At 36.4% G+C, this 19481-nt stretch overlaps 1 protein-coding gene across 10 annotated transcripts in view; it reads left to right on the top strand.

The window, feature by feature from the left end:
• EPS15 (epidermal growth factor receptor pathway substrate 15) overlaps positions 1-19481 on the top strand; it is a 74484-nt gene that overhangs the window by 40112 nt on the left and 14891 nt on the right. For 9 of the 10 annotated variants that reach the window (XM_074596557.1, XM_074596558.1, XM_074596559.1 and 6 more), the window contains 7 exons: positions 320-465; positions 1370-1529; positions 5169-5254; positions 11055-11127; positions 15819-15980; positions 16612-16809; positions 18802-18999. In XM_074596557.1, coding sequence (XP_074452658.1) covers positions 320-465; positions 1370-1529; positions 5169-5254; positions 11055-11127; positions 15819-15980; positions 16612-16809; positions 18802-18999 — 1023 coding nt within the window. The remainder of the gene's footprint in view (positions 1-319; positions 466-1369; positions 1530-5168; positions 5255-11054; positions 11128-15818; positions 15981-16611; positions 16810-18801; positions 19000-19481) is intronic. The other variant, XM_074596563.1, reaches the window with a different exon arrangement.

The following is a 19481-nucleotide window of genomic DNA, read 5'->3' as shown; positions in this document are numbered from 1 at the left end:
CTGGGAGGAAATCTAGGCTCCAGGGAATACTTTCAATGCATAGGCAAAGAGGCAGAGCACCAATCAGCCTTGGTGCTTCACTTGGTGTAAATACTTTGCTTCTTCTTTCGGAGTTGCTTGTGGATCTCTGTGCATCTCTATTTTGGAAGATAAAACTGGTTCATGAACTAGGCACCTATATCACTTTTTATGTCTGTGCTGTAGTCCTTCAATTATGTAACTCTGAAAGTCAACTATCTGGAAACAGAACTACCTGTATCTTAGTATTGTGGGTTTTGTTGTTGTTTTTCTTTCCCTTCCATCCCCACCACCCTTTCAGTGGGTTGTATCGCCTGCAGACAAAATTAAGTATGATGAGATCTTTGTGAAAACTGACAAGGACATGGATGGATTTGTGTCAGGTGTGGAAGCCAGAGAACTATTCCTGAAGACAGGACTGCCTTCTGCTCTTCTTGCACATATCTGGTAGGGTTTTATTTCATGATAGCTGTTTAGACGATGGCGTGGTTCTCACTCCTTCCTACCACTTTTCATGAAAAGTGCTATGTTGACACTTCTGGAAAGTGAAAGTTGGTTTTTGTATAGAATAGCATGGCCTCTGTATAAGCAGTGGTAACTTATTTGTTTCTACTTTTGGACAGAAATGAGGGAAAACAGGTTTATGCTATGTGTCGTCATCTAGGGGAGGAATTACAGTGCCCGAACAGAGATTGTTACAAATACTGCCCTTCAGCTAAACCCCTGGTTTAGGACATCATAGTGTTGCTGTGTATCTAAACATTGATGCTGTCCACATACTGGTAAAGAGAATTATCTGTATAAAATTCTTAGCATGCGAGAATTACGGCCCATCTCATTCTGCAACATATTTGTCTTTCATTACAGCTAGTAGTGACACCCACTGCTTTTTTAATTCTTTCCCCACTATAAGCTATTGTGGGGTGCTCTGATAGGAAAAACAACTTCCCCGCCCCCCCCCCCCCATGGTATGGTTAACACAACCTCTAATTTAGGAAATTTAGGGAAATTAAATAAACTCATGTTAGCTGTGAAAAGTTCTTTAATTTAGAAGGAACTTCAGTTACAGATAATCAGGGTTCGTTAGTGACTCATAGGCCTGATTTTGCCTTTCACCAGATCAGAACTTACTAAACAGAGCTATGGACCTTAGCATGCAAAGAGAAAGTGGTTGTGTATGGCTGAGTAATGTTTTCTATTTATTGTCGTGCCTTACTTCTATATTGCATTTTTTTAGAAGAGGAGACATACACTAGCAATTTTCCCATTTTCAAATGACAGCAAGTATAGTGAACAGGGCAGTGCCTGCAGAAATGAGGGTTTGATTTATTTCATGTGCATCTCTGTACAGGGCTCTCTGTGACACAAAGGACTGTGGAAAGCTTTCAAAGGAGCAGTTTGCTTTGGCTTTCTATTTAATTAATCAGAAGTTAACAAAGGGCATTGATCCACCTCAGGCTCTGACTCCAGAGATGATTCCACCTTCAGACAGGGGTGTCAGTCTACAGAAGGTAAGAATGGGTTTGGCATTTTTGGTATAACACTCGAAGAACGTTAGTTTCAAAGGCTACGCAAGAAACGCCTCAGGTTCTGGCATACCTTAAATTTATCATAATATCAGGAAGAAAACTAGTCTTAATTGCAAAGAATTGACAAACACGGTTCCATTCATGTTTCAAAATGAAGCTGTCATCTATTATGCCTGCCAACCAAGCGGAGAGATCTTATGTTGAGAAAGCATTATTTTCTATTTTGAAAGAATAATCCTTCTACCGGCTGTCCAAAGAAATTCTAGTTTGCACTTGAAATATTGTGCACAAGTTCAGTGTTTTTCCCCTAATGTGTTCACATTTACCTTTTTTACGTTTCATTTTTACAAGGTCTGGGAAGAATGTGAACTAAATAAAGGTTAGAATTATATATTTAAAGTTTTAAAAGTAAACAGTCCTCCATTTTATACTTCACAGATAGTTTCAATGTCGTCATAGTCTGTTGATTGCCATCTATCTTTATCCAGCGGTAGACTATACTATCCAGCAGTTCAAGTTCTATTTATCGGAATGGTAGAGGTCATCGCAAATTCTTACTTGTTTTACGCATCGTGAAGTCTGATGTGGGTTACCTTTTCTTGGTTGTGCGAAACATTGACCTAATTCTACAGCTTTCTTAAACAGAATGAAAAATTTGCACCTGAAAAAATGAAACTCAAAATTTGGCACTACTTTTGAGTTTCTGTAACTGGTATCTAATTTCTTTTTACATTCTGTTTTTAAAAAGTAATTGCTTTATTTGCAACTCTACTAATCTTTTTTTGTATGTTTGCTTTCCTTTCTATGTCTCTTTTCTAGTTTGGACTGTTTTTTCCATTCTGCACCACTCTGCTTTTCATCCTTATTATTCTGTCAGTTTGTTAACTCTGCTTTCTCAAGGTTAGAGAATCTTTGCTTTTCTAATATTTACTGTCTGTTAGTTTAATAATGAACATCCTTCTAAGACTCTTACATAATCATTGAAATATCACGGCACTTCTCTGTCGTGTCACAGTATGTGACTTATTGCTAACTTCCAGTGTTGTTCATCTGGAAGAACCCCAAGGTTCTTCCTTGAACCCAGAGGTCTGTGGCTGTTACCTGTTGGTAATATGTGCTGCTTAAACTTAAAAGAGAAAATGCTGTGTCTTGTCCTATTGAAATTGCTGGCAAAGTGGTGACATGGCCTGGTAGTAGTAACCCAATGTGACGGTTGACATCACTAGGAGTAATACCCATGGTTTTACTGCTTATATTGCAGAAAATGTAGTGATCAGAACACATTAGGTGAGATCAGCGTTGGTTGCTGCTATTCTATGTGTATAAATTGTTTTTATAGAACTCTCAAAGACATCAGTGTGATTTTTTTTTTTTTTTTTTTTTACATTACTAACATAAATGATAGGAGTAAAAATACTGTGAAAGAAAATGTGTTAGCTTTTAGTTAGCTCTGTAAATCCTTACCAAGAATTTGGTTTACTAGATTGAGCTGAACCTCCAGCTCCTTTTGTGCTTTTTCAAAAGAGGTGTTGTCTTGTTGGTATGAAAGAACCTGTTTGTCCACGGTTATTGCTCAAGCATTCAACCCAAAGGATAAGAGCAGTAGGCAGAAATCAGCTTTTTGCTGGTTTTCTTGAAGTGGCGTGGCTTACATTGTAAAAAGCAAACAACAAAAACCCAAACAAAAACCATAAAACTAAACCCAAAAACACCAACCCAAAGCATAGGCTTCATCTTCTGAATGGACCAATGTAAAGGTATTAGCAGAAATATCAATAAGTATAATGGTAATCTATTATGATTTTTAAGTAGGGAAGGTTAACTTGTGTCCTTCTTGGTAGATGTTCAGATGCATACGTATATATATTGCTGTTATCTAATGTTTGGTTTCCTTACAGAATTTTATTACCACAGTAGTGTAACTTTTATTTCAATTTTGAGACCCAAATGCTTTGAGACCTGAATGCAGATCCCATGAATGGGATACAGCAGCAGTCTAGTACTTGTTGCTGTGTTTCTTTACCTGGAACTCTTTGTAGTCACCAAATGGCACTTGCATTACCAGCCATAAAACTTAAACTTATATGTAAGTTCCTCTTAAAAGAATTTTGAAAGGGATTTACTTTTATTACTAATTTGAGTTAAAAACCCGAAGCGTTGTTTGCATGCATGTTGCAGTGTCGTAAAAGGCAGCAAATAGTTCTAACTGTTGTCTTTAACTTGTACATTGAAAATAAAAATGTTGGCTTTTATGTTCTTCCTCCACGCCAGTTCTCCTGAACAATTGAAAATAAGATGGAACTACATTTTGTTCGAGTTTGTTGCTGGCTACAGCATGCAGAATTTCTTTTAACTGATGAGAGAAGGAAGGCTGGAAAGAATATGTACTTGTAGCTAATAGCTCCATGTTTTCCTTCTGTCCCCTTCCTAGGAAAAATAAAAACCTTCTCATTGGAACATCATGAGCAACTCCACAAAACTCCTGTGTAATTCCTTTAGAACAGGATTGAACGTCACAGCTATTTTGCCCATTTGAGAAAGTGTACGCTAACCAGTTTAAGAATAGCTGTATGGGGTTTTCTTTATTCTCAGTTCACGCCATTTGTTCTAGTAAAATACGCATCAGCAATCTATAGTTCTGCTTAATAATATTCTCTGCCACAGTGTGCTCAGATTTACTGTTTAGGTCTTTTCATGGCTCTTGGTTTGTTTATTTTCTCAGAGTGTAAGCTTGAATAAACATGTAGTTAATAGCATCTTGATTTATCTTTAGAGAAACTTCAGCATTTAAAGGCTTTTATGTTATTCTGGGAGTATCACTTGCCTTTTTTAATTACATGTATATACTTTTCCTCTGAACTTTGTGTTTATCCTGGATGACTTGAAGGAGCTGATGTAGTTATGGAAGGTAGTTACAGTGACTATGGCTTTCTAAACATGTTCACGTTGTGATAAGGCACAGTAGAACAATTACAGTGTTTGCTAATTTGTGGCCCCAGCGTTTGTTCTATAGTAATTTATGTGTAGTTTTTTGACATGGAAATTATTTTTATTACAGTTGTCTTAATTTAAAGACATTCGGTAAATGGGAACTCATGATCTTAACTTACCTATGGCTTCGCATTATCAAAGTTTCCTTCAGAACTCTGGAGGTGATTAAACTAGCTCAGTATCACCTAAAGCATTGCAATGAAGTGTCTATACTCTGCAACAGGAGGATCACCAAGGTGAAGAAATGTAAATGTAGTAGACAAACCAAACCACTCTTAAATGAATGCTAGGAAGCCAGCTAAATATTAACTGTAAGTTAAATCTCATTTTAAAGCTAGATTTTTTTTTTATTTTTTTTTTTATTCAGGTAGTCCTGTGCTTTTGTGGAAGATCTCCTCAAGAGCTTACAGGAGACACACTCTGTTTGAATTACTAGATGCTTTGGATGTGTGTTGTCTTCTGTTAATATTTCATCTGGACTGTTGGGTCTTTTAAGATTGAAGATTTAAAATACAATGCTACCGACAGTTGTTACAAGAGGATAGCTCATGCTGTCACAAAAAGTAAAGTGAATGTAGTTGTTGGACAGCATAAACTATAAACTAACACTCTTTATTTTTTATCTTTCAGAGTACTCAAGGACCGAATTCTATAGCAGATTTTTCTGCAATTAAAGAACTTGATACATTGAACAATGAAATAGTAGACCTGCAGAGGTAGGTAAAGGAGGAATAGTCATAATTGCCTTAGATTCAGTTGTGCTATTTACTGTTTTTTCTAAAAAACAATTCAATGCATAAGAGAAAAACAGGTGGTAGTAGTCTGCTCTGCTAAAATAAATGGTTAGCATGTCAGCAAATGTCTACAATGCTGTTTAACACTTCTACTCTTTGCTCACTCAGAGGAGTGCATTTAATAACAGCGAGATTGCAAAAGGTCTGTCCGTCATGCCTTCTGGGTATGTTTCAGAGAGCTGCCTATCTTAACATCCTGAGGTGGAAATAGCTCTTTTGTTCATCTTTATTGGCAAATGAAAAAGAAGCAGATCTTTAGGATGATAGAACCATGATATAAATTGGTATTAGTTGTCTTAGATTTCTAGAGGAAATTCTAAGGATTTTTTTTCTAGTGACAGTAAGGAAGTGAGATGCGAAAGATCAAGAAGTGTGTAGGGTGGGGAGTGGGAAGATGACAGTTCGCATATGGACTTCTGTTAGGGCTTTGATGGTGGTAAAGATGGATATGCTTCTCTTCTTGTTTTGTAAAATAAACTGTTGCACTGAGGAAAATTGTTTTAATTTGAGGTCTGCAGACCCATGGGTTCAATTAATTATTTCTAAGGTAATTAAGATGGTGACTTCAAGTGACTAAGAAAATCAAGTTCATATATGTTGTATAGTCTTCATCATACTCTCAAGATATAGCAGATATTTCTCTTCAGTCATTTTTTTTGTTACTTCATAGATCTACAGAAAATTCTGTTAAGAGCAGTTAATGCTACTATTTTGTAAGCGAGGGAGATTTGTCATGAAGAAATCTGCCTGTATTATTCATGTCACTTGCAGGAATGATTTAATTTGGCAATGTGTCAAAGCACAGTCTGTTTCCTAAATACATAAATGTTTTTTCACTTCATCTGCTTATTCTCCCTCTCATTACTCCCACTGCCTCCTCACTTCTCCCTGCTCTGCCTTCCTCTGTTTTTCTTTAGCTTGTATTAATTCCAATTTTGGACACTCACATTTATTAACCTGAAATATGATTTACAACCATGTGTAATTGCTGTTAGTATCTTAGAGGGAAATAAATTGTTCACTAGCGTGAATTTTTAGATGAAGTTGGTTTTCAGTAGGTGGGCTTGCAGCCTAACGTGCAAGCCGGTCTGTTTACATCTTGTTACCTTTTCTTGCTGTGAGGTATGAAGGAACCATGGCCTTTGGAAGGTCGTTGCTTCCATTTCTTCGGTGGCAAATATACTTGGGCAGTTATTCAAGATACATTTGAATGATATTAGATTGTTGAAGATATGGTAGGGGCACCTGTTAGTATGTATTTATTTTTAGAAAGGGGAAATCTACTTTGAGATACGATTTAGGGGCTCAGAACAGACTGGATTAACAATCAGAGGCTTAAGCCTGTATTGTCAAGCTTAAGTATAATAGTAAGAGAATGACTATCAAACTCTCAATGTCATAAAGTGAGTTGTGGCTCAAGTAAAATATTTTCTTTTTTTTTTTTTTTTTTCAAGAAAATTAATTTTTTGATTACCTGGAAATCTTTAGCCACTGCAGAAGAGTTATTTTGGTAGCAGAGTAAATGTTACCTTCCCTAAGCACAGGTGGCAATGCTAGGCAACAGATTAATCTTTGTGGTAAATGTAGGAGACTTTTCATCTTTGGCAAATACACATTTCTCTTATAACTGGTGAAGTACAATTTCAGTCTTTATAGTTATTGTATAAAAATGTAATTTAAACTTAAGTTATTTTTGTTCATTGTTAAACAAGATATATTGTTCAGCTGTTGAACTCAATAGGTAATAATTCTAGTCCGTGATTCTGTTGAGAAGTATCTGTGAGAGCTGCATTTCTGAGACCCAGTAACAAACTGAATCTATTTTTGAAGTGCACTTAAAAAAAAAAAAAATGCCTCAAAAGAATGACAGTGTCTGGAAAACATAGGTTTTTGAGAGACTGAGCAAAGAATACAGAGGTGATGTGTTTGTGCCTCAACAGTTTATGTGGGAGAGATTTCTGGTAGCCAATAGCATTTTAATCTAATTCAATAAAAACAATGTCAGGAAGATGGAGGTTGAGAATCAGATGAATAATAAAATGCAGAACACTTATTAGTGAGGATCATTCCCCTCTGGTAGGAGGAATGATTTGCGTAGGGACGTTGTGGAATCTGCATCATTTTGAGCCTGTCAGCACTGCTGCCTCTAAGTTCTGTTTCAGTTGCACTATATTTTTAGAAAGCTATTTGAAGCCTTTTTTGATCAGCATTGTGGGAGGCTAGACCAGATGTTCTTAATATTCTTTTTTGAGCCGTAAGACCTTTTTCTTCCCCAGCAAACCCTGCTTTGCTTTCGTGCATTCAAAGCTAGCTACAGCACACAAACGCATGGAATTGGGAAAGATGTCCATGCCCAGGGCAGGGGGGGTGGACTAAATGGTCTTTACAGGTCCCTCCTGACCCAAACCGTTCTGTGATTCAGTGAATTTCTTCAAGCTTTCCAAAACTCTGTTCCTCTCTAAGCGTGTTAAATTCTTGAGCTTAACTTAGTATACCTCACCAGAGGTGCCATCCTTCACATATGTTGGACAGCAACGGTTATATTGTCCTGAATATAGATCAGGTTAAAAGGACCATAAAGCTGGTAAATTGGTCTCTCAAAAGTAAGGAAATGGCAAAATGACCCCAGAAAAACAGGGCAACCCCTCCCTGCCATGCACTTGCATCAAGCCTTTGTTTCAAAGTTCAGAGATCTACAGCTTCTTGGCAAAGCAATGGTAAAAATTTTAATGTAGGCTAGATTATTTCTTCTAACCTCTGTTTTTTAAGTGACTGAGCTGTTGCAGCTGAAAAGATTGGGGAGAACAAAGGGGAGGAGAAACTGGGCAAACCCTAGACTTTTTTTTTTTTTTGTTAGTTTTGACAAACCGAAGTACTACTACAGTAGGAATTCCCAAAATTACAAATGTATGTGAAAATAAGAAATGTTGGGCAGCTGTGAGTGTAGATAATGCTACCAGCTCTGTGAATAGTCATCTGTGACTTATTATGGAAAAGAACTATGACTTTTTTGCTTTTATAGTAGCTAAAGTGGTTCTAAGTGTTTGCCATCAAGAAGCCTGGCCGGGGTTATTTCATATTTGTCTTGAATGCCACTACTGAAATGGGGACTCCTCAGTTGTCAGCTATCACAAGTATTTGCAATATGCTGGTTCCCATTTATACATTACTTCATTCACAAATTAATATAAAACTTAGGGATTTACTAAGATTATTTGATTATAAATCGTGAAGTATCTGCATTGGAGAAACCATCTATTAGTTTTGAGGTTTTTTAGTCATTACTTTTAATTTATTTTGATAGGAGGTTTTCCTAACCTGACTACTATTAAAATACAGAGGGAAATTGTATTGCTTTCATCAATTTACTTGAATTAGTCACAAGTGTCACTTATTGGCAAGACCACAGTTGTTTTGGGGTTGTTCTTTTTAATTTTTTTCTGAGTCCTGTTGCGGTAAGGGACTTTATGATCCAGGAAAGCTGTCATATCCAATAAATCAATATTGTTACTGTTTTTTGGTTCTTTCAGTTGCTGAGCATTCCTACAGGGGCATACCAGATAGTTTGTAAAAGAAATGGAGGCATTCAGAAGAATTAGTGAATTAAGTAGGTCTGTGTTGTTTTTTTGGGGTTTTTTTTTTGAGACAAAGACGCATTACTGTGGGGGAGGAGGGGATGTGTTATGTGTAGACTATATACACTCAGCTTGTTTTCCTTTCCCTGAGACTGCTTCCTAAGCTTTTCTTGTTCTGCCTGACAATACTTCTTTCACTTGATTTTTTCCAATTCATTGTTTGTGTTGTGATTTGGCTAGCGTAAGCTGCCAGTGGGTGGGTATTGTATTCTGTTGCTTGCTTAGCGTAGCCCAGATTGCAAGGTTTAGGTACCTGCCTTCTGTTGAAATACAAGGAAAGTGATCTTCATTTCTGACAGTCTCTTAGACATGTCAGAGATATCAGTGTGGAAAGGCTGTACATTAAAGCTTATATACCTCCTTGCATTTCTATTTCCTGCTCAGTTTTCATACCCAAGCAGGAAAAATAACAAGTATTTGTTTACCTAGTCAATTATCCTCTTTTATCTTCAATCAGGAATAATATGCCTGAATGTTTGCTGTGCTTGATGTGTGTCTGAGGGCTTGAAGGTATTTTTCAGCCTGACTTGTATTTAGATCTGTGGAAGTGCTTTGCTGAGACTGAGACCCTTTGTTCAGGGGAAGATACAGAAGGCAAAATCAACAGAACGTGTTTCAACCCTGTGTTGCAGTGCTTTAAATATCTAAGTACAACTATGCTACAAATAGTTTATTCAGCTAGAGGAGTGTGCTGTAGCTTTGAAAATGGTAAAGATTTTGTGATCTTGAAGGTTCACACTTAAAAAAAGTAACTAGCCTTGTTCTTCAAAGTCCCTCTACACATCTTTTCCTTTTCCTTCCATGTAAACCTTCCTTTTGGGCACATTCAGCAAGTTGGTCTTTAATCAGATACTGAGATAAATGATAGCAGAATGTAATGTATAGTAATTATAGATTTATTCATTTAAGATCTGACATCTGGATTTTTTTTTTTTTATTTTCCATTGTGCATGGTTTAGCAGTAAACAAGTTTTCCTCAGCTTGAGTAAAGAACTTAACAGTAGACCTGCTTTACTTTGGAGACAGAAATGCTTTCTTCTGTATTAGATAAGAGTAAACAATGAGATTAATAGCTTTAGATTGATTACCAATCTGCGGCTATTAAAATATGAAGTTACCTTAATTTCAATATGTACTAATAATATAATTTGATAGCTTTTTACTATGGTATTTCATTTAGAAATGTTAGGTTTATTGTTGTTTGAATTCTAACTTCTAATGTGTGTGCTAATTTATTAACAGAATTTTTATGAAAGTAAATATCTATATATGGAAGATAGTGTTAAAACTGTAAAGCTTAATGCTCTTCTGCATCTGTGAAAGGACAAAAGATTCCATAGTCTAGACATAAATGCTCTTATGATATTCTTAAAACAGTAACACTTCCGACTTGTGTAGGGTGGTTTTTTTTTCCCCTTTCTTAAAGCTATTGTTATGTCTGACTGCCAAGAATTTATTGATGATAATTCCCCTGTCAACAGTAGTCACTTTTAAACTTGAATAAATGTCTGTAGAGACAGACTTGATATGACACAGCAAATAGCTACATATGGTGTCTCTAAGCAGATAGTGATTCCAGCAAGCTAACCTTTATTCTTGTGACTGAGTTTACCAACAGATACATCTAAAATCTGATAGGCAGTTAATTAATCGGCTAGATTGGCCTGCTGGACATGTTTTCTAGCTGCTCTTAGCATAGGGATTACTGTATTTGCAGGGGTTAATAGATGGAATCTGATGCAATCCCTCCCACTTTTCCCAGCAGTTTTCATTAGACAAGTGCTCCATAGCAACAGTGAGATCACTGGAGACAGTATTTCATTGATTTCTCCCTCCCGCCCCCTTCCATTTTTGAGCCATTCTTATCACTGAAGTGCAGTTGGGTGAAAAGACGGGTGTTTTTTATGCAGAACGCTTATGTGGGCTTCTGTTTTGTAACTAATTTGGAAAGCAGAAATCCCTTACATCTTTTGTGTTTAATGTTTCACTATGTATTTAAAGAGAGATACAGGCTTAGGGGGCTGGATAACTGTACCTGCTGTAGCTGATGTTCTTAAGTATTCTTGCATTGTTTGCTGGTCTTCTAGGGAAAAGAATAATGTAGAGCAAGACCTGAAGGAGAAAGAAGATACCATCAAGCAGAGGACAAGTGAGGTCCAGGTAAATAAGATACAGAATTATTGTTCGGACACCTGATATTGCACCATGTGGTGCTTTAATGGCAGTAGGATTACTGAGTCTTTAGATCACATCACTTATTCAGTGATGTGATCATCATTATGAAAAGAAAAAAAAATCGGTGGCTAAGAAAAAAAAATGTACTTTGAAGTATATTTTCTATACCAGTGTGGGTAGGTGTGTATATTTATATAAATGTGCGAGCTTCTAGGATGTTTAGCCTGCATGGACTTTTAAACGAAAAATATTACAGAAGAATAGGTTTGGTTTTGTGGGGTTTTTTTGTTTTGTTTTTAGCAAGGCTGTCAAAAGTATAATTAAAATGAAAGAAGGCACTGTAGCACTGCAAATTAATAGACTTAAGTGGCTGAATTAAAAGGGTTTGTATATGGGTCTGCTTCTTAAGAGTCGCAGTAATTACCAGCTTGGGAGGAATGTTGCCTCAAGTTAATTTTGCCTAACGTAAGTCAATTTTAAAAATAATCTGTTTGATTTTTATTTAAAAGGATGACACTGGATGGAAAGTTTAAATTTTACAAGTGTTTTACAGGGATTAAAAATTTTACAGTCAGCATCAGTGTTTAGGGTGCTAACAGTCTAGCCAAGCCCTGAATTAAACACTGCAAAGCAATATTTCAATTAAATTCTAAGCTGCAAAAGCAGATGAAGTTGCTGCTTTAAGAAAAAACTTCAGTGCGATATCTGATCATTTACATTTATTTTAGGAATCTTTATTATTTCAAATAATCTTTATTTGATTAAGAGCAAATAATGCAAAATTTCTGCATTTTACTTTGTTGGGCAGAAAAAGAGACAACGTGTTACAAATGTTGTGAATTTTGTGCTTGGCTATTTAATATCCTTAAAGTCTGGATGATAATTAATAGTCTGACCTTCCAGAAGATAATCAGATGCTGGCCTGTTAGTCACAATGGCAGCCAGACTCAGCAGCTGCAGGAATGCATGCAGAAATTGCCCATTCTGTGATTCTGCCCATGTGTGCAGCGGTCATTCCCCTCCCCGCTCTGCAGATTGCCTTTTCACACTATTAAAAATTCTTCTGGGTATTCCTGGTTTTGCACATGGGATGATTTTGTTAGTATGTTCTGGAATCTGTGTGTGTCTGTGTAAAGGTTGGGTTCTTTGGTGCCTTTGCACAAAAGGTATGTAAAGCTTAATAAAAACCTTACCTTTAATGTTACAGTATTATTGTCATCTGCATATGTTTAGTGTTTGATAGTCAGCAGCATCACAGAATCAATCAAGCCGTCATATCTAGGACAGTAATGTTGGAAGCAACTGTCTCAGGTCCTTAACCTCTTAGTGATCACAGAAGCTATTTATCCCTTGTTAAATATAGAGTTACAGAGTTCTGTCAGTCTGCAGCGAAGGAACAGTCTATTACTGGCTTGTCAGAAAAATGAGAAACCATCAGGCTCAAACAGGATATGGCTGCAGCATCTATTTAAGCTGGTGGCCCTTTATCTCTCTTCCTTTGTTGCTCCTGAATGTTGGAAGACCTGCATGTTTCAGGAAACTTTCTAAAACTTCAGACAATACCAGTGACAGACTAAGAGTATCTTTACATCATACTTCTTTTTTTCTTCTGGTTTTATTCTAATGGGGACATTTCTAAAGATGGTGTACAAAACCAGTGTGTTCTTGTCTGCCACCTTGGATCAAGCTAGTTTCCTGGCATCACACTCCAGGATTTCTGACACCAGAGTTACTTCCATGGACACAAATTATAATCTCAAATATAGCCGTGGTCTATGATGGATTGAACTGTTTCATGTGAGAGGAGGGAAAGAATGACACTTTTTTTTTTTCTTCTATAAAATAATTTATGTACTATGTAAATAGATACTAAAAAGCAAAGACAGAAAAAGAGTTGGAAGGAAAGCTCAGCCTACTGGTGGGTTTTAATATGCTTATTAAAATATCAGCTCTTTAATAGCAAAGATTAAGGGGTGTTTTTTCAGTCTCCCTGATGAGACTCTGAAATAAGCGGAGACTCTCCTTTTTTCCAACCGTTACTGTGTGTTCTCTGGAATTTTATTGACATAAAGTCAAAAGGCCTATGTTTTGCTTTTCAGTGGGACACTGAAACTTTGTAAAGAAATATTTAGAACAAATGCATGCAATTTCTAAACAAAGCATAATATGTGTTCACATCAATTGGGGGGGGAAAAAATGTAACTGCATGTGAGACTCTGCAGAAGGTGCAGGGGGGAAAGTATTTTGGGACTGTGGCCTTCCAAGTAGTCCAGAATGTTCTGGCCTTCTCTTCTAGCCTTCTGATCACTTTGTTGGTCTGTTTTTTTTTTAAACAGATTTATGCTCTGAGTATCCAGCTCAGCATTGGATTTTCCCTATTCTTTGTTGTGGACCATCAAAGCCATTAGAAAGTGAAGCTTAACTTTTCTGTGCTGTTTCAGGCTTAACAAGTCTTAGGACATGAATTTTTTTGGTGAAGTACAGGCTAGCAACCCGTAAAATCCATTGGCTATCTGTGGAAATACAGATCTCTAGACTTTCCTTGTCCTACACTACATTAGCATGTAGAGTTATAATGATCGTTAATTTAATACAAAGATTACTATTACCATAAAAATGCTAGTTTGTACTACCTCAAATATGATATTGGTTAACATATTGAATGTAATTCAGTGCTTGAACATAAAGATGCGTCTTCTCCGCTGAGGATCATCGAAACTTAATTGGAACATTTACTTCATGAAGATATATTAGCCCCAGTTCTATGTATTGTATCTACTCCGAACTTTAATTTTAGAGTGGTTATGTGAACATGTTTGAGTTTTGGGGTTGTTTGTTGTTGGTTGTTTGGTTTTGGTTTTTTTTTCTCCTTCTTTTCTCTTCTGGGAACCATCAGGCTTAGTCAGGTCTTTTCAGTGCTTCTCTACTGCTGTGCCTAGGACAGACATTGGGATTCAAGGAACAGTAGCAAGAGGGGAGGTGATCTATATTTAACTTGTGTGTATGTGAATTCTTGCTGCCTTTCAGTGAAAGCAGACTGAAATCTTTTTAAGCTATTACTTTTTCCCCCCATTGCTTGTGTTGAGTGTCAGCTGATACTTGCTTTTCAAAGCGCTGTAAAAAATGAATGGATCGAGAGTGTCCCAATTGTCTGAGTCAGTAGCTGCTGTAGGAGCTTTTTGTGTGTGTGCTGGTTTGTCTTTCATAGATGAGAAATAACCAGTAATTCACCTAGTCTGACTGCTGTATGTCAGTCGTATACCTTCTATTGAACTTCAAATGTGATCTGGGGGCTGTTGGGGGGTTTTGTGCTTTGTTTGGTTTGGTGGTTTTGGGTTTGTTTGTTTTTTTTTTTCCTTGGATTTTTTTTGGGGGGGTGGGGTTTGGTTGTTGTTTTTTTATTTGTTTGGTTTTTTGGTTTTTTTTTTTCCTCCATAAAGGCGTCTATGTTATTTCTTTAGGTAGTCTTCTGGTTGTCCTGAGGTTACCTATTTCCCTAGCATCTGACTGCTGCACCATATGCCTTTCTATTTCTATCTGCCTTTTTTGTCCTGATTATCTGGAGGTGTTAGCACATGTGGATAAACTATCTCCCTCACAAAAAAAAAAAAACAAAAACAACTCCACCCCTAAAAGGGCAACAGGATCTTAGTTTGGAGTACCCTACAAATGTGTGATCTAATCAGAAATTCACATCAGCTTGTTTTCTTATCCTCCTTAACTTTTTTTCTCTCTTTATCCTCCTTAACTTTTTTTCTCTCTATTTGGTTTTTACTGTTGTTCATAATTCTTCTTTCAATTACCATATTTTCTGAGAAAGGCTGCAACCTTCTTTTTTCATCTAATATTTTTCCTTTTGTATTAATCCTTTTTGATCTCCCAGTATTATCTCATCCTCTTGACTTTGACAATCCTTTCTTCTTCCTAAATTCTTTTCTTGACACTTTTTTCAATGTTATCTCTGCAGTTTGTTGAAGTACAGCATTTTCTGTTGCTCAGAAATGAACTAATTAACATATGATGGTACTTAATGTACTTAGAACACAAGATACATACTGCTGTTTCATAAATTAAAAGATACCATATTGTTGTGTATGGAATGTGCATTTCTTACATTGAAAATAAGTTTTTGACTGATTTTTTTTTTTAATTTTTTTTTTTCAAAATCAGAGGCAGGGAGGCTCTAGAAGGGAGTGCATTTGGGTTAATAATGCACTGGTTTGGTCCTTTACCATGGTGCTAAAACAAGTTCCTATTTTTGGCCATGTGTCTTTGAAGGAGCAGAATAAAGAATTCCTATTATTAAGGAACTCAGTAAAAAGTATTGCTAAAATATAGGAGAGAGACAATGTAGCAGCCTGAATAAAGACAACTTCTAAATTAAAAATGAAACCCTAGCCTCCCTGTGAGTAAAACAGTTAATCTGTGTTGATGCATGATCCTCAATATTTCAGTGAGGTTCTTTTTACTAAAGAAAAGAAAAAGCAAATAACCTCGTTATTCTTATGTATTAAAATTTGAAAATACTTGCTTGTCTGACAAGTTATTAATACTAGCTTTTGAAAGATAATTTGTTGATGCTTTGAAATCTGAGTCGGTACTGCTGTTTATGCTGTGGAATTTAGTGATTAGGAGGATAGAGGGAACAAATGCAAAGCTAATCTGTTTTATTGCAGGATCTACAAGATGAAGTAAAGCGGGAGAGCAGTAATCTGCAAAAGCTGCAAGCTCAGAAACAGGAAGCGCAGGAAATCCTTAATGATCTTGATGAGCAGAAGGCCAAGTTGGAAGAGCAACTGAATGATATCAGGCAGAAGTGTGTAGAGGAGGCCCATTTGGTAAGGTCTAGTGGCTAAGGCCCTCCAAAGAGTAAATGCCTCAGTCTGAAGAACTCAGCTTTGCAGCATTACAGTTGTTGGGGCAGGAGAAAAACATCTTTAATGAATAAACAGCCTGAGTGTCAAGATTTTGTGACCAATAGAGAATAGGAAATATGTCACTCATTTCAGTGACCTGCTAATTTAGTATCAGTGTGTCAGCAAATATACTGAGATATACTTGCACACAAATAAGGTTAAGTGCAAACAAATAATGCAAAATTATAATGCAATGTAAGTGTAATTTGAAGTACTAATTACTGGGAGTGATTTCTTAGCATTTTAAAAAAATAATCTTATGGTTATGTGTTTTTTTTTTTCTAATACAAAGCTATAGTATTTCTTCAATGTCTAAAATTATATTTTCAGTATTGGAGATATCTGTGTTGGTCAGGAATACAGCTGGAGTACTGCGATCTTATTGAGACCAATAGGGAATTAACCTTTAATTGAGATCTGATCTATAATCTCTGCAATAGCTATGAGGCTTTTACTTTTTCTGGTCATAAATAATAGTATTTGCATGTGTTTGGAGGTGCTTTGTTGTTTGGAGTTTTTTTGTTTGGCTTTGAAATATTTGTTCATGCTTTAGATTGCCATGCTGAAGGCTGAAATAACAAGCCAGGAATCAAAGATTTCAGCATATGAAGATGAACTGACCAAAGCTCAAGAGGAGCTGAGTCGCCTGCAGCAAGAAACTGCAGAGCTTGAGCATTGCATAGAGTCTGGGAAAGCACAGCTGGGACCTCTTCAGCAACATCTGCAGGATTCACAACAGGAAATCAATTCAGTAAGGCAGTATGAAAGATGGGGGCGGGCGGGGGGGGATATAAAATTAACTGACTACCTTTAGTGTGGTTTTTCTTAAGGGAAAGGCGTTTTCTCTTTTTTCCACTATTTGCTCATGTCTGTAGTTGCTTACACATGTGTTCTATGCTAGTAGTTGTGAGGATTCTTAAAGGCTGACTCAAGATACTTCATGATTTCTCTCCAGTTTGTTAATAAAAAGGGATTAATTTATTATACTTGAAAATAATTTGTCTTAATGTAATGAATGAAAAATATATAATACGTGTTTAAATTCTTTGTGTCCAGTAGTTAGTTAAGCTTTCTTGCTCAACCATGGCCTGGGGCATGCTCTCACTATTCTTTAATTGATATGTAGTTGGTATAAAACTGCTAACATTTACTTAGTACACTGTTCAAGGGGAAAGTGAGTTGAGTCTAAGAATAAATTAGATTGAGACTAGATACTGAGAAGCAGAGAGATGGCTGCACTCATTTTCACACACAGAACTGTGCTTTGAAGTGTCTGCTGTTATGTTAAAGCAACACTTTCAGCTTCTGTCTGTAATCAGTGATTTATTATTACTTCAGTGATGCGTTAGCTTGCATACCCTTTCCTCATCATTCTTCTCCTTCTCTGACTTGCCAGCTGTCTAATATGTGAGCCAGAGTCACATTGGTATCAAGTTAAAAACAAAACAAAAAGTCTTCCTACTAATTTTGAACCCTAGAAATGTCTGACTTTTGAGTTGGTCATTTCACACAATTCATGTCTGTAACTTGCTAACGGTTGTTTTTTTCCGTAAGACTTCCACTGCTAGCGTTCACACAAGAACACTTTCTTCTACTTGAAGAGTCTTGTAACATATTTGTAATTTTCAAATTTGGCTTTGGGGTTTACAGACTGAGTAGTAAACAAATGGATTTTCCATTGTTTCATCACAAGTAGAGAAGTTTGTGCTGTTTCAATATTAATATACTAACAAGAGGTACTTGCAATGAACGGATTTGAGGCCAATAATGTAAAAGGCTATGCTTGACTGTGCTGCAAACATTTTTTTTTTTTTTGATAGGTTTTATGTTAGTACTCCTGATTTTATTGCACTCAATTCACAAATAACGAACAATAGGTGCTTTGGTGCTTTAGGCAAGATTATCTAATGGTTGGTCTGAGGTCAGTGTGTTTGAAAGACAGCTGGTGTTGTCTTTGCTGCCACCTGACTTATGAATGTGCAAGGCAATGAAAACTCTATTAAGTGACTGACCTAGGAGAAGTCAGTGGGATTTAGACACCTAAATATCTGAATTATGTTCATCCTTCTGCATAATCTGCCAAATCCAATAATCCCTTCATTAACTGGCAAGTTGTTTGTAAACATTTGCTGTGAGGCACTGCATTAAGCATATTGCAGAAATAATAATGTGCGGATGTAACTGTCTGCTTAGGAAGATACGTTGTGAATTTTGTAGAGTTCAAAAACTATGTGGGAGAAAATAATGAATTTGTAACTTTCCTCCTCGGAAGATGAGAATTCTGATAAAGCAGACTTTTTAATTTGAGTTTAAGGCAATTGCAAATGCATAATTGAAAAATCAAAACAAAAAAACCAACCAAACAAAAACCAACCAACAACAACAAAAAATCCCAAACAAATAAAACCAACCAAACAAAAAAACCCTGAAAGCTTTGCAACTCTTCTTATGAGTTTGAGTAGAAAAAAAGTAACAAGTCTTGATGTTGTCAGTGATGCAGTCTGCTTCCTTGGCACAAGAAGGTTCTTGTCTGTTCTTCAATTACATGATATCTCTTCTAAATCAGACTTGTGCTTATCTCTCAAATATTACCCTTTGATTGAAAGAATGTGGGGTTTATATTTGCTTTTGAAAATAAGGATTTCAGATGTATAAGTTCTGTCTTATATTTTAGAGGGGATGGTCATATACTAGCTTCTGTGTACTGCCATACTGATGCATATACGCTTATTTCTGTTTACAGGTGCAGACAAAACTTCTTGAGCTGAAAGAATTGGAAAATAACCAATTTAGTTGGCACTCTCAGCCACATAATACACTTGTTAATGGAACTGCAGATCATTCTAGTCTTAGCAACAGCAGCAGTGAAACTGCTAACCTTAATGAGAATACCGAAAGGGAAAGTATAGCAGAAGATGAACAAATAAACAGTGTGTCTCCAGTGAGTAGTGTTTTGCCTGCTTGATCATGATGCAATGCAGCTGTGAAGTTGGAATAAGTTAAGAATGTATCAAGATTGATTATGTTTTTAAACACTTGCACAAGTGAAATTTCAGGGTGTTAATCTGAGGGACTATGTTTCAGCAATCTGAAAGTTGATAAAGCAGAAAAGGAGGCAATTTTAGCTTGGCTGGAAAGTGGCAATACACTTTTTTTCTGTGTGTGTTTCCAAAGGAAAATATAAATTGAATAGTAGAATTAATGTTAAAGGAGAGCAGCTGTCTCCGGTTGGTGCAACAAGAATGGAATAAGAAATAGTACAGAAAATCTAAAGCTATCTTGCTTTAAATGTCCCTCCTTATGTCCCAGTAGATTCTTGATTGATTGATTTATTATCTTTTTTAAACTTTCACAGGGTTTATGGAACACTTCAGTGGGTTCCATAACAAATATGAACCTCTTGAAGTATCCTTTAGTATATTC

Source organism: Larus michahellis, chromosome 8 (assembly GCF_964199755.1).
Source record: "Larus michahellis chromosome 8, bLarMic1.1, whole genome shotgun sequence".
Lineage (NCBI taxonomy): Eukaryota > Metazoa > Chordata > Aves > Charadriiformes > Laridae > Larus > Larus michahellis.
The sequence above is the reverse complement of the archived record's forward strand: the minus strand, read 5'-3'. Positions and strand labels throughout refer to the sequence as shown.